Genomic DNA, 14910 nt, shown 5'->3' with positions numbered 1-14910 from the left:
TAATTATCAAAAACTAAAAAAAAAGACATATCAAATGTACTTTTTTTCATTTTTTTGTGACAGAATTTAATGTGAAACGGATAAGAATTTGAAAATTGAAAAATCTGATAGATAGGAACTTTGGACTTTATAGGAAAATTCATCATATAATTTTGGCAACCATGCACCTTCTAAAACAGCAGTAAAAGCAAACCCAGAAAGTACTTTCTTTTTTTGCTGTTGTGTAACGATCATTTGGAAGCTCAATGCAGGTGTTCTCACTGCTCATGGTTAGCAACTTTTAATATTGATAATAAAATATGATAACCTGAGACATGTTTGTTGCCTTTCGGAGGACAGTGCCCTTGTTTTCATCTCAATTTTGACACAGTAATGTACTTTAACACCACTTTTTTGTTTAGGTTACAAAATTTTAAGCTTCACCTGCAGTAAAGTGGAAAGCTTACTGTTCATTGTTTATCGTTATTGACGTGTTATGACTACGCATGCACACGCTTTCCAAAAAATTTTAGCAAATTTCGTATACAACTCCTTTACAAGACTTAATATATATAATATTTTTTTTCCTTTTGTCATAAGCTAAAAAAGTATTTTAACATTTAGATTTTAATTTACATTTGAATTGAAAGCCACATTCATTTGTTAATGATTTGTGTTACGGCCGGTCTCTTAGTGTTGCAATGATGTATCGACAAAGTCTTGCATGCATTTAAGTCTTTTAAGTGGCTTTACTCAATTATTTGAATCTTGATTGGTTAAGTATGATGTGATTTTTTGAGTTTAAAGATAAAGAGATTAATAATAAGGGTAGTAGCTAGCCGTGTTTCTTGATTTAGATACTAAGTATGTGATTAAATAGAAAAGAATCATAAATTTATCGTTTTTTCGTTTGTTAAGTGATAGTTTCATTCATTACTTGTTGGAGGAAAAAGAAACAGAATATTCAGCATTACAAGTAACAGCAGCAAGCCAAGCCAAGAGATGGGACGAAGTAGAAAAGTCTGAGAAGATACTCTAAAAGAGTCAAGTAGACATAGAAGAAGCACAAAGAATATAAAGACATTCGATATATAGAAGAAGCACAGACTAATTGGACAAGTCCAAAATACACCACCCACTTATTGGATTCTTACAATACAAACGACTCCATTGGATTCCCTTTCCTTTTGCAACTCTTCTCTCTTCAACCCTTTCCCATTTCACTTCCATCATTTACCCACAAAACTATATATAAACCCACGTTATTATTTGCTAATAAATTTGACAAAAACGTCATTTTTTTTATATTGAGAAATGACAGAAGTCAGAAGAAATATTATATATATATGCATATATGTAGATCGATGATATGAATTGAATAGATTTTCTCAGGAAAATGAATCAAATCTTCCTCAGTGAATTGAGAAGGAGGACCCACAATGGCAGAGGTCTTGAGAGACCAACATTCTCAGAAGAAAGTAACAGTTTCAGGTAAAAGAGAGAGTGAAGAGTCCAGCTGTTGAATTCCCAAAATGAAATGGTGGTGGGTCATTCTTCCATCTTTTCACTCATAAATAGATGTGTGTATATATATATATATATCCCATCAAACTGAAGATCTTAATGCCTATATGTACATACACACAAAACATATACAAAATATATATTTCATATTATTGATATATAGTACGTGTGTATTTGAATTAAAGTTGGGGTTACGGAAAATATTGAAATGGACTTGACCCTAAAAGAGAGGAATACGACCCCTGTCTCACGCTCCCTTCCACTCACTGTAATTCCTGCAGTTCGCCTTTTTACAGTTTGCACGCACAGACACACATACACAGACTGAGATGCGACAAGGATTTGAAAATTCAAGATCGGACCCTTCAGATTACGGAACGGACGGGTCAAGATCCGTAATCTCGTTCCTTGGCCCGCCCGGGTGGCCTCCCCCCATGTATTTTGTCGTTTTCCTCTGACCGAGTGAGACGTGCAATAGCTCGCCGATTTTTTTTTTTTTTTTTTGTCGTCAACGCCTTCGGGGAGAAGTGATAATGGTTACCGCGGGTGATATAGGTTGTTGGTCCGTGCAACGGGGGGTGTTTTTGGGAATTTGGTGATATAGCGTCTACGGTTTTGCGCGTCGTCGGCTGGACCGGCTGGGGAATGGTATTCTCTATGTTGTGTTTGTTAAGAAAGGCAATTAATGTAGGAGACTCTGTGACTCACACCGAGGATTTAGTTTAGTTTAAGCCTTTTAAGTTAGGTTTTTAGTCCTTTCAATCTCATAATTAAGCCTTTACGTAATTATGGGTGGGGTTTTCAGATATAATCCATTTATCATTATTATTATATATACTTAATTATAGAAATATATTTATTATTATATAAAAAAAACACTAATCCTTGTATAAGATTACCTAATTATGAATATTAAACTGTAGATTAACAATTAATATACGATCATTTAAGTAAAAGTTAAAAAAAATTAGATGGAACTTTAAGGCCAAAACGTTTAGGAGAAGGGAATTGATGGCGTCGAATCTAAACAAGCCACAGTTGGTCCAGCAAAGCACCGCAGGTCTCGAGTAGCCTGTGACTCCCCGCTGGCTGCCTGGCTTATCTCTTTGCTTTGCAGATTGCAGTTAACTTTATATCATTAACTTTTCTCTCTCAACAACTAATAATTGATATGATATATTTAAGATATTAATATTTTGTATAATAATAATAGTATAAAAACACAAAAAAAGCTTCATATATTAATAGTTATATGAAGCTTTAATTTTTACATCACACCATTTAATTTATTTAAATAATAATCAAAATACTCCCTTTCACCCTCACACCCTCTCCCTCTCCCTCTGTCTCCCTATTGGTGCCTATATAGAGAGAGAAACGGAAAGAGAGACAGCAGGATCCTTCCCTACCACTTCTGCTACAACTACACAAATCTTGCAGCCATTTCCATCTCTCTTTTAATTACAAAACCTTGATGCTTTTTATATATTTTCCTGCTGGTTTGTATCACCAACATGCCTCGATTTTCTAACCCCAGATTTGAATGACCCAGCCAGCAATAAGGAACTCTCCTCATTCCTTCCTCTCCCCCCCCCCCCCCCCGCCCCAACTATTTCTACCCCTCTTCTTCCCCTCCTTGAATCCTCCCTCCAAGTTGAAATCTCTTCAACTTAGCAACAAAATCAAAACCCATTCCAAAGTTCCAATCTTAATTTTTAGAGTTTTTAGTGGATTCTGATCGATGATGACTCATAAGCATTTACACGAGCTGCTTAAGGAAGATCAAGAACCGTTCTTTCTCAACGATCACCTTGCAAACAGGCGGTCTCAGCTCAAAAGGCCGATTCCCAGAAACTCTCTACAGTCCAAGAAGCGGAAGCCGATGGTGGAAAGCTTCTGCAAGCAGGCGTGCTTCTTGTCCTTCCAGGACTCGCCGGACGTGAGAAAGTCTCCGTTTCATTTTCCGTCGCCGGCGCCGAGGAAGGGCCCGTGTAAGAGCCCAAACGCCGTGGTTTTGCATGTGCCCGCCAGGACGGCGGCCGTGCTTCTCGAGGCCGCAATGAGGATTCAGACACAACCTTCCTGCTCGAAGCCGAAGACCCAGATCAAGAACATTGGGTTTGGGCTGTTTGGGTCCATTCTCAAGCGGTTGGGTAGTAAGAACCGGAACGAGGCTAAGTTTCTGCCGAGAAAGTCGGCTGGAAAGAGTGGGAAAGTGCGGGAAACTAGTGTGGATGAGGAAAGAGCTCGGTCCGAGATTGGTTTTTCTTGTTCTTGCAGTAATAGTAGGCGCAATAGCACTGTTTGGTCGGAGAGTAACGAAGAGAAATCGCTTGATTTGGAGACGTGTAGCAGCGGTAGGTCTGAAGATTCGGAAGAGATTGATCAGTTTGGAGAAGATGATCAAGAAAATGGAGTCTTTACTTTCTGTGAGAAGCACTTCTGTACAAGTCCTATGAGCCCTTTCCGATTTGCTCTGCAAACTAGCCCATCTCCCGGTCGCCGAAAGCCGGTCTTCTCGCCGCCGGCCACATCTCCGAGTCTCCACGAGACACAGGTTTGTTATTTGGATCATGAATATACATACATGTTGGCGTATAATTAAATTGTGATATGGTATTTAGAATTACATTGAATATTTTCTTGTAATTTTCTAAACTATTTTGGAGAATTATATTTAAGATAAATTCTCTTAAAACCCCAAAGAAAAAGAAAATCATTCCTCAAAACATGTAAAATTTTGGAAACTATTTTTTATTTGAAAAAACACGCAGCCAAACAGAGCCCGAGTTACTCGAACCAGCGGGTGAGTGAACTCGTGAGTTAGCTGACTGAGTCGAACGGGGTGGGACTGTCGGCAATCCTATCTCGTTCTGATTCTGTGGCCGGAATGTCGTTCATTAAATGACGAGATTACCCATCTGAACCAACCCCAACATGACATATATATATATATATCCAAGCCAGCTTGAGGATTAATTTGTCATTTCGATCACCCCGACCTTTCATTTGTACTTTCTTTCACGCATCTGCCAAGAAAATCTTTTTAATGACCCTGACTAGAAAACCATTTTCCCGTAAAGGGCAAATTCATTTTTGTTCTTTTACCTGGACTCATTACCCTCAGTTTAATCAAACATCCTTGGGATGCCCTTCCTTGCAGTCCCGTCGTTCCACTTCCATCTCACAATTTGTAACAGGAGAAGTAAATTTGAGTTTAATCTACGCGCACTATACAGGGAGGGAATTCGAACTTAAAAATTCAGACCTCTCATCAATCCCTGTGACCACTGGGGCAATCCCTGGGGACAGTTTAATCAAACATCCTTTAATCTTAATCAAGCCATTAACCTTTAGTTTAACAGAATTACACCGAAGGTCAATACGTGCATGCCAACCTTTCACCACTGTAATAATCCAAGTATTCTGTGTTGAATTCCTTCAATTTATCAAGAACTAATTAATGCTTTGAAGTTTTCTGAGTGTGATTTGATCGGTAATGAACAGGACAAGGAGAAATGTGAAGCAGAAAACACAGAAGAGATCCTGTTAGAGGAGGAGGAGAAGGAACAGTGCAGCCCTGTATCAGTGCTGGACCCTCCATTCGAAGATGATGATGACGGCGACGGCAACGACGATGACGACGACGAAGGCTACGATCTAGAATGCAGCTACGCCATTGTACAAAGTACGTGACATTTTCTTTTTCAACTATTGTCAATAATAGAAATCTATGCATGGACTCGACTTTAGAAAATCAAAAAACAAGTCGCTATAAACTCGCCGCATCTAGTTCTACTCTCCTTATTGCTGGAGGAGTCCTTTTGGATGAGATTGGGGTGTTTCTTGAGAAGTTAAACTTATGCTGGCTCTACCACACCGAAGGGTCCTAATCCATTTGATAACGTTGACGTTGGTTGCCTGAAATTATTTTTGTGGGATCCATATTTTGATCCTGACAAGGCATTGAGTGGGTGATCATGTCCTTGTACTATCACGGCGACTTGTTCATTAATTTTCCTTAAATGATTGAGGCTTCCGGCGGGGTTTAACTTCATCTGTGACCCACATTGTGGTGGCGCCGGTGGTGGTTGTTTCTTAACGTTGAAAGTATTGTCAATTACCAACTCAAAAAAAGAAAGAGAGAATGCATTGTCAATTCAAATATGTAGGGTTTGAATATATGGGTTGTTGATGGTTTGGTGATTCAGTATTTATTGTTTGTAGTTTTGAAGTTTGGTGGATCCCATTGAGAAATGAAAGCCAGAAGAACTACGTACTGCCATTACTCGATGCTTCCTTCTTTAATTCCCATTTGTACTTGTTTTTCCAGAAAAAGTTTCTTACAACTCATCTGAAAAAGTTATTGAGTATTAAGATGGTTACCAATTTATCCCTGTAAAAATTGTGTTGTGAGACTTTTCCCGATCTTATTAGATTTGGGATATAGACATTAGATTGAACCAAGTTAATTTTTTTGTGTTTACTTTAGTACTTGTATGTAAATTTGCACAACTCGATCCTAACAATTTTACTGGAAATGCAGGAGCAAAGCAGCAGCTATTGCACAAGCTTATGAGGTTTGAGAAACTGGCCGGATTGGATCCGATTGAGCTGGAGAAGAGAATGTTAGAAGAACAAGAAGACGATGACGAAGAAGAAGATGATGATGAAGAGGAAACTGAAGAGAAGAAAATGGATTCCTTTGTTAGGGAAGTTGTTAGCAAATCAGGCCTCCATCGCGGAGAAGCCTCGCCGGACATGAAGAGGCTGGTTCTGGACCTCGTGTCCGAGGAGAAGAGAGAGGCCGGAGACGGGGAAACGGCGGCTAAGCGGGTTTGCCAGAGGCTGGACTCATGGAAGGAGGTGCAATCGAACACCATTGACATGATGGTTGAGCTGGATTTCAGAAGAGAGCTTGATGGCTGGAAGAGAAGCGACAAAGAGCAGCTTGGAGAGGCTGCCATGGAGATTGAGCTTTCCATCTTTGGCCTATTGGTGGAGGAACTAAGTGAAGATCTGGTTTGCATGCATGGGCATTGATCAAAGTTCATCTCCATCGATCTAAATAAATTTTGCCCTTTTTTATGTTTATTTTGGGGGGTGGGTTAGATTTATTAAATTTAATTGAATGTTGTCGCACGTAGTCTGACTTGAACAACTATGAGGGGGACAGGCTAATCTCAGTATAATTAACTAAGACGATGGATTTAGATGATGGTAGAGTGGCATTACTATATATATGTATGTATATGCGTCATGTACATGTAGGAGGGGAGATGTATGTACCCTTTGCTTAATGAGACATGAGAGATTAGAATCCTAATACATTCTTGCCCCCTTAAATTTAAGATGATAAACAATTAATTTACACAAGAAAAAGAAACAAAGTGAAAGAGGAATAATGATTGAGAACAGGTAGAGCAAGGAATATGATTGGCCAACGAATGCAACTTGAAGCAGAAGCTTTTATGTATTTCTATGGATAAATAGCAGCAGCATCTCCATCTTCTTACCTCTTTTATAAATTCTTTCTATATTTGATGGTTCCCGGCCCAATCCCCACTGTCGGCGACCAACTAGAATTGTGTAAATTTCGTAATAGATTCATCATTTAGTTACCAGAACCATAATGGACAGTGTTTGGACGACTGCCAGCTCTGGTTTTTATTTTCTTTTATACAAATAAGCAGCTTTAATTAAATAAACAAGTACAAGGTCGCCATCTAAGGTTACATTATTGGCCAAATGTAAGCTTAAACGCATCAATTATTTCAATCATTATCATATGTTTGTTGATTACTAGCACAATACACACGCGCAGACACACACATATATATATAAAGGCAATTGAATATTGATGGCTTATAATTTCACCATCTTTGTATTTATATATATAATCTACAGTGAATGGAGAATTATCGTAATTAAGAATTAAGAAGAAACAGGGTCAATCATGGGGCCGAATATGAATAAGACAAGACAATTGAATAGAATAGTTAGTTCACCCACCAAGATTAGAAAGCTCAACCTCCTTCCAAACATCAATATACATACATATAACCACACACACACACACACATATATATATATATATAAATTTAACTATTCGAGAATTTAATTTCAACATTTGATAGTTCATTATCTTTAAGTAAAATTTTTTATTAGGGTTTCTTTTATATCATCACAAGTCTTTATTTCGTTAAACTAATGGTTCATATAACTAAATTATTACCAAGCACATGAGAGATACTGAATATAGTGTCCTTAAATATATAGTTTTCTCTTATAAGTAAGGATGTTCAATATGAGATAATGCATTTTTTGAGACTAGTATTTTTAGTTAGTATTGTGTGTACAATTATAGCTCATTTTACATGTTAATAAGGTTAAGATGTTGACAGCAAATCATGCTAAATACATAGATCCCTTTTTCAACTAAAGTGTAGATAGAAATAAATACATTTGTTGCTAAGATGAAGTTGATAAGGTTGAATGACCACCGCCCACAATGATGCAAAAAGGAACCAAAAGGAGGAGGAGATGAGAAGTTTGGAATCATTGGGCTGTCAACTAAAAACGTATAGCTTACTCATCCAAATTGGAAAAGCGATCAAAGTGGATTTTGACACCACAATTTGCTTTTATTTGCCCTCCTTCTCCTCTTTTTTCTTTTCATTTTTGGCCCCTTTCCCATCTAATCGTCATCTCTTTTGGATGAGAACAATAACTTTAGTTTAAGTTTGTTTTCATGCTACTAGAAGAGATCATTTTGATATACCACCAAGGAATGGTTCGTGGCACTGGCACCTTTGGTTATAATATTGTTTTTAGTTTTATAAATAAAATAAAAAATTAGAAAGAAAATTACAATCAAATTACCCATTAATGATTGGTAATGGTGTTAACGAGTTTAAAGTTTCAAATTTGAATAGTGGTGATGAGTTCGTTTTTGGGCCTCTACGTGAAAGCCTGTTCGGGAACCATAAAGGAATGGTAACTGGGCTTTTTGATCATTCTTATGGGCCTAATGGGCTTCCACAAAACACCGGGCTTCGATTTCCATGAGGCCCTTTAGCCCAATCAGTTATAGAGATATTAATCTTTTAGCATTTTCACAAAAAAATGATATGTCTTCGTCCATAAGAAAACATTCATATATAGACATGTTTGGTATTTGCTTATTGTTCTAAATAAGCAATGGATCAGTGAGGTGGTTATTTAAAAAATGTATTATCGAGTTTGTATATATCCGTCAATTTTTAAAGATTATTTATTAAATTTATTTGTGAATGTAATATTTTTTATATATAAAATAAAAAAATAGACTAGAAATGTGTTATACCTTGTTTGAGCTAAATCTAATCAATTATTATTTTTAACAATTATACCTTTTATAATTTGAAATTAAAAATATTATTTAAATGCTTAAATTAGATACTTTTATTAGCATTGATATTTTACATATTTTCATTGATATGATAAATAATACAAAATATCAAAATGAGAGTGTGACTATAAATATTAAAATAAATATCTAAATAACATTTTCTATCCTAAATCACAATAATTTCAAGTGTATAACGTGATTTTACTCAGCAATTTCATTTATTTTAAATTATTAATTTAATATACCATCATTATATTTAAAGATATGCAAACCGTCGATTTGATTATTAAATTGTTCAAATTTCACTTAGTCGAATAAATATCAAATAAATTAAATCGAGAGATAAAATCCAACTCGATCGTTCAATTAACTCAAAAATTGATCTAATCAATAATTAAAAAAATTAAACATAAACCATATAATTAAATTAAACTGACCGGATAAATCAAAGAAACATTAAAAACTGAACAAAATGGACCCAACCTATAGACTGAACTAATGGATCGAGAAAACAAAAACTGAAAAACCGACCAAATCTGCACACCCCATGTATGGCTTCTCCGATTCAACTCGCCAACAACAAAACTTAGCATAGTATATTACCAGAAATCCTAGCTACCACAGCATCTTCACTCACTTCAGGATCAAAAACACAACAGAAACAACAAATGCAACAATCCAAGCTAAACTCGAAACCCCAAACCCAAAGTACAAAAAACCAGATCAGTGTAAGCATATGCAGACACTAAATCAAGAACCAATTAAGTACCATCTGAATTTGAAATAGCAGAAAATGAAGTACCAAAAATCAGAACCTTAATTTGTGGAAGGCAGGGCTTCCAGCAACAGGTCCCCGAAGGCGAAGGGGAAGGAACAAGGAAGGTCCACGACAAAAGGGGAAGCCGACGGCGACGGCGATTTCCCGCGGTTAGAGTTTCGGCTCGGGTATGGTTGTGGGTTTCGAACTCTCTCGATCTTCCTAGTCTCTCTCCTTTCTTCTTCTCTTTTTCTTTTCTGTTCAACAAGTTTTATCGATTTAGTTAATTTAATTATTTCAATCAAAAAAATTAAATTAAAACTGAATATTCAATTTTTTTATAAAAAAAATAACTAAATTAAATTGATATAAAAAAAAAAAAATCGAACCGATAAATTAGTTAATTCAATTGAATTAGTTTGGATAGAACGAACATTTGCTCCTCCCTATTCATACCTTATTCATTTTTCTATTTTTTTTTTTTTTTTGCATAAAATTCTTCAGAAAATAATATATAGTCCAAACATAGAATTATCTAATTCTAGAAACGTGAGAAACAAACCGTACTTGGTTGAATAAACAATGAATCGAAGGCTCGTCCAAATTGCTACGATTTACTCAGAGAGAGAGAGAGAGAGAGAGAAATTGCAAGGATTTTGGGAGGCAACGACCAGGCAATTTCTCAGCCTCGTGGAAAGGAACTTGTGATCGAACCTTCCCAGGACGCGGCGTATTGACTTCTGAGTGGCGACTAAGTCTTGTTACTTGATCACCACATATTCATCCCTGAAATCAACTCATCACCAACTGATTCTATATATATATATATATATAGCAAACCAAACATCCAAGACTCCATTATTCTTGGAACCCACAAAAGCTTCATCCGTCATTCTTCTTAATTCATCAACAACTTCCACTCTAATTCTTCCAACTGTCAAAGCTTCAAGATCGATTACTTCGCCATATGAATTTCGATTCTTTTGCATTTCCTCTGCCCACCAGGCCTGCCGCCGTGGCTGAAGAATCAGTGCAACTGCCGCCGGAAATGGCGGTCGCGGAAGGAGAAATCGTCGACGAGCTCTTTCAAATTCTGGTGGAGTGTCTGGAGAGAGTCGGCACCAGAAGCCGCGAGCATCTGCTGAGAAAGTTCATTGAAGAGATCGGGAAGGGGGCGGCGCTGGAAGAAACCCAATGCTGGAGAGGCGTGGTGGCTGATTCTCCGGCGCCGAACAAGCTTCAACGGTTCAAAGTCAAGAAACCGAACTTGGACAGCGTTGACAAGGATGAACCGGAGGAGAACACCGATGGAAAACCGCCTTAATTGATCTCTCCGGTTGAAGAGCTGGTGATGTAAATGGTTTTTGGGTAATTGAACTGATTGGTTCATTCTTTGATTCATATATATAACATAAAGCTGTAATTTCTCTTGTTTTTGTTTTCTGAGCTTCCGAATTATAGTGTGAAGCTTCATCTGCAATTTATTGCTTGTGAAAGTAGTAAATAAGAAGCAACAAGATTGCAGCAGTGGATGTACGTACAGTGCCATGTTTATATATATATATATATATATAGTATGCCTTGATGATTCTTTCCTTTAATTTTGGATCAACGGTTCATATATAAATGCATGAGAAAGAGTTATCAAAGCGGAAAGAAAGTAATTAACGGGAGTGCTTTGTACGTACAAGGTGGTGGAGGCATATGGGGATGTGTGGAGTGGAGGTTGAATTGAGCCATGCATTAGCTGATGTTATTGGTGGTCTGGTATATACTCATGGTTATAATTACGTCACTTGTCATTCCAGAGATTAGTAATGGACTTGTGAAGGGCAGTGAGATCAATGGGCTGGCTGTACGTAGTCCAGCCTAGTACAATTATTCCTGATCAGATGCCAAATTCTGTGCACGATCGAGGAGGACTGCCATGAAGGTGAGTAGTTGGGTGTTTTGAAAGGGATCAAATTAATTCCATCCATTGTATGCATTAATTGTTGTTACTTAGTATATATTAATCTTGTGATTAGTCAAAAAGAAAAATTAAGATTGAAGACTCTTTCCAATAATTAACAGATTAAAAAAAGAAAAAAAAAAAAAAAGTGGACCTAAGAATTAGATCATTGTGTAAAGTAAAATGTATGAGTGAAATGCATGATTTGCAAACAGACTTTTTGTAGCTTAAACATGATTTTGAAAGTTGTTTTAATTTTCTCTCTTGTGAGTTTTTCTTTTTTTCCTCTACCAACCGTCTCCATTAAGGCAATGGTCATCATTGGGACCAATTAAGTGAGAGAGCTTCTGACTTAACCACGAGGGTTTGTGCATGGGGATGAGAGAACTGCATTGAGTTTGAATGAGGTGAAATATTCGTTCAACATAGTAATTTTATTCAAGCTAGCGTGACCATAAGGATAAAATCGAAATAAAATTAAGCGACACTTTCTACGACATGAATTAAACAATTAATATACAAAGAATATATGAATATATATATATATACATTACTGTTTCTGTAAAACTATATATGCCAATAAATTACTTTTGTCTTGAACATATGACATGAAACAGATCTACATGCATGCGGATGCAGTAGAGTAGTAGTACGAGTACTTTTGTAAACAAAGCCCATGCATGTGGTCCCAATTTCAGATATTTTCCTCCACAAAAAATATGAGATAATTTGTCAAAATTATTTACAAATTTAATCTTTCCCATTCATAGCCATAGCCATAGGTAACTATAAGCCTCGAGGGATAAAATCATTTATTTGTGTGACGCAAGCGCAATACCTGCACGGCGTCATCATCACAAGAAGTGGGCGACCATGGATCCCTTTACTTGTAGGTACCGGAATCTAAGACCACTTCTTCTCTTCTTCTTCTTCTTCTTCTTCAGGGTTTGACGTTTGAATTTCAATAGGCCAGCCTAGCTCCAACGCAACAATGCTTGCTTCCAATAAAGGCAGGCCACCTTTATGGATGGGCTGCCAAGCCGACATCACCTTGTTATTATTACTACTGACTACGCGTACGTACGGCCATCATTCTCCATCCGTGCAATTTCCGAAGACGAGCGAGCTTCCATTGTTTCTTCTCTCTCCCTCTCCTGCTAATTCAAATATATATTTTGTTAGCCGAGCAGTCCAGTTGATCAATAAGGGGCACAAAGTATTTTTCATGGTAAATTTTGGATTAAGGTTGAGGATCAACTCTTGCAAATGATAATGTGGGGTATTTCTCTTTAAAGTGAGGGAGTTTCTTGTACACGATGAACTCGGGTCTAATCACTGTGTCCGGTTAGATCACCATGATTAATCTCCCCTACGTCTGTCAGGCCGGGTGTGGGGGTGCTCAGAGTGAGCGATTTCACCTTTTGAAACAAATATATAGGTTTTTGTGTATTTAATATATTTTGTTTTTAATATTTAAATGTTTTTATAAATTATAATAAATAAATTTATTTTAAAAATAAGAATATTTAAATCCTAAAAATAAAATAAATTAAGTGTATTCGTTATTTACAATAAATGTTTTTTCTTTGTGCTACAGTACGTAAAATTTAAACAGAAATTAAATTAGATTTATATACTACAAATATTTTATTTAAAAAGGATTACATGTTCTGATCAGCAAATTAACTTTGAATAGCCGACCCGCGCGCGCCGTATGATTCATTCAAACTTTGGAATATCGATTCGCCCACACTTGCAAGGACCACTTGCAATACTCACGAAACCCTTGCTTCCTGCTGGCAGCTGTAGTGCTGTGTATATATATATATATATATCCAATAAGCATCGCCTTAAACCACAACCACATCTTCTTGCTGCTGCTGCATCTCATTTCTCTGCAAACCCTAAACGAAGTTAAAGCAGATGATGGCCATGGCCAATCAAGGACCCCCCAGTCGAGAACACTTTCACCGTCCAGAAGCGCTGCAACTTGCACAGCTTTCACAAAACATGGCTTCTTCCGAGACATGCGAGGATCTCGAGCCTCAGCCGGCCTACTTCCGATCTTCAGAAGCCGTGATGATTTCGGAGAAAATAATTCATCTGTCGCCGGCGACGGGGAAGACGCCGAGAGAAGAGAAGGAGGCTGTGGACGAGCTGGTCGTGATCCTGATCGAGTGCATGGACGAGATCAACACGAGAAGTAGGGAATTCTTGCTGAGGAAATTCTTCTTCGAGGTTGAGAGAGATGAGAGGCTCGAAAGGTTCATCGTCGAAAGGCTGAAGCAATCTAGGGTTGAAGCTATCTCCCAGCTCTGTGAAAAGCTTCCTAGGTGTGTGCGGCGGCGGTTGAATCCGAGTTCAGCCAATTTTGATCCAGAGCTCGAAGTGATGGACATTGATGATGATGAACAAGGAGAAGAAGATCAAGATGATAACGTTACGACAAGAGGCATCTGTGTGTCTGTTGAAGGCTTCTCGCAGAAGCTTGAGAGATTCAAAATAAAGACTCTTGATCTGGGGGAGGCTGCCAACGAGGAAGAAAGGAAATAAGAATTAGGGTTTCATATCAGCCCTCAAAAGTTCTGTCCAAGTCGGAAACTGTGTTTAAATTGCAAGATTAAATTCCATTCCATTCCATTCCGTTCAATTGATTTATTATTTATTTTAAAGATTAATTTCTGTAAAGCATATATACGTACTCTTCAGTTTTTGTTTCGTCCTTGCCTCTCGTAGACTATGGTCCCTAAGTGGTTATATATCCCTTTACCCTTAATTGGGCTCATAAGCAAGCACCTTAACCAAAGCAATTCAAGCAGCAGCTGGAGCCAACTTGTTCCCATCAAAATATATATAAATTCCCTGCACGAAACCAAGCAAAAGGTGACGATAACTTTTATTAGAGCTGAGAGGAAAAGCAAAACCAAATGGCCAATCTTGATGAAGACCTGTGTCTTGCACGTATAACTTAAAAAATAAAATTAATATTTTAAATGAAGGTCTATTATATAACAATTAATTGGCTGTTGTAATTTAGTTTTATATTTTTTTTAGGGTAAAATTTAGATTGAAATTAGATTTAATCTGATCATTGACTTACGTATGTTATAATTTCAAGCAAGTTTATGATGTCAAATCTTATTAGAAATTTTGTTTTTATTCATGGAAACAAAAATATACAGAGAGTATTTTGAAAATTCACTTTATTAATAGGGTTTTATAACATAAAAACACCTTGTTTAATTTGTGTAATCGACCTTATAATTTTTTTATTTATGTTAGTTTATATCTTCAAACTTTTATTTTGAA

General features: G+C 36.9%; 2 protein-coding genes across 2 annotated transcripts; both read left to right on the top strand.

The window, feature by feature from the left end:
• The first annotated feature begins 2852 nt into the window (after positions 1 to 2852).
• Positions 2853 to 6829, top strand: LOC127789856 (uncharacterized). The gene is made up of 3 exons (XM_052318894.1): positions 2853 to 4060; positions 5011 to 5191; positions 6050 to 6829. The coding sequence occupies exons 1-3, from the start codon at positions 3245 to 3247 to the stop codon at positions 6544 to 6546; spliced, it is 1494 nt and encodes a 497-aa protein (XP_052174854.1). The 5' UTR covers positions 2853 to 3244; the 3' UTR covers positions 6547 to 6829.
• Positions 6830 to 11325: 4496 nt separating this feature from the next.
• On the top strand, positions 11326 to 14460 carry LOC127789855 (uncharacterized). The gene is made up of 2 exons (XM_052318893.1): positions 11326 to 11583; positions 13298 to 14460. Exon 2 carries the CDS (start codon positions 13525 to 13527, stop codon positions 14152 to 14154), a length of 630 nt encoding a protein of 209 aa, XP_052174853.1. The 5' UTR covers positions 11326 to 11583; positions 13298 to 13524; the 3' UTR covers positions 14155 to 14460.
• The last annotated feature ends 450 nt before the right edge of the window (positions 14461 to 14910 follow it).

This window comes from Diospyros lotus, chromosome 14 (assembly GCF_014633365.1).
Source record: "Diospyros lotus cultivar Yz01 chromosome 14, ASM1463336v1, whole genome shotgun sequence".
NCBI lineage: Eukaryota > Viridiplantae > Streptophyta > Magnoliopsida > Ericales > Ebenaceae > Diospyros > Diospyros lotus.
Note: the sequence above shows the minus strand (reverse complement) of the source record. Positions and strands in the feature narration are given on the sequence as shown.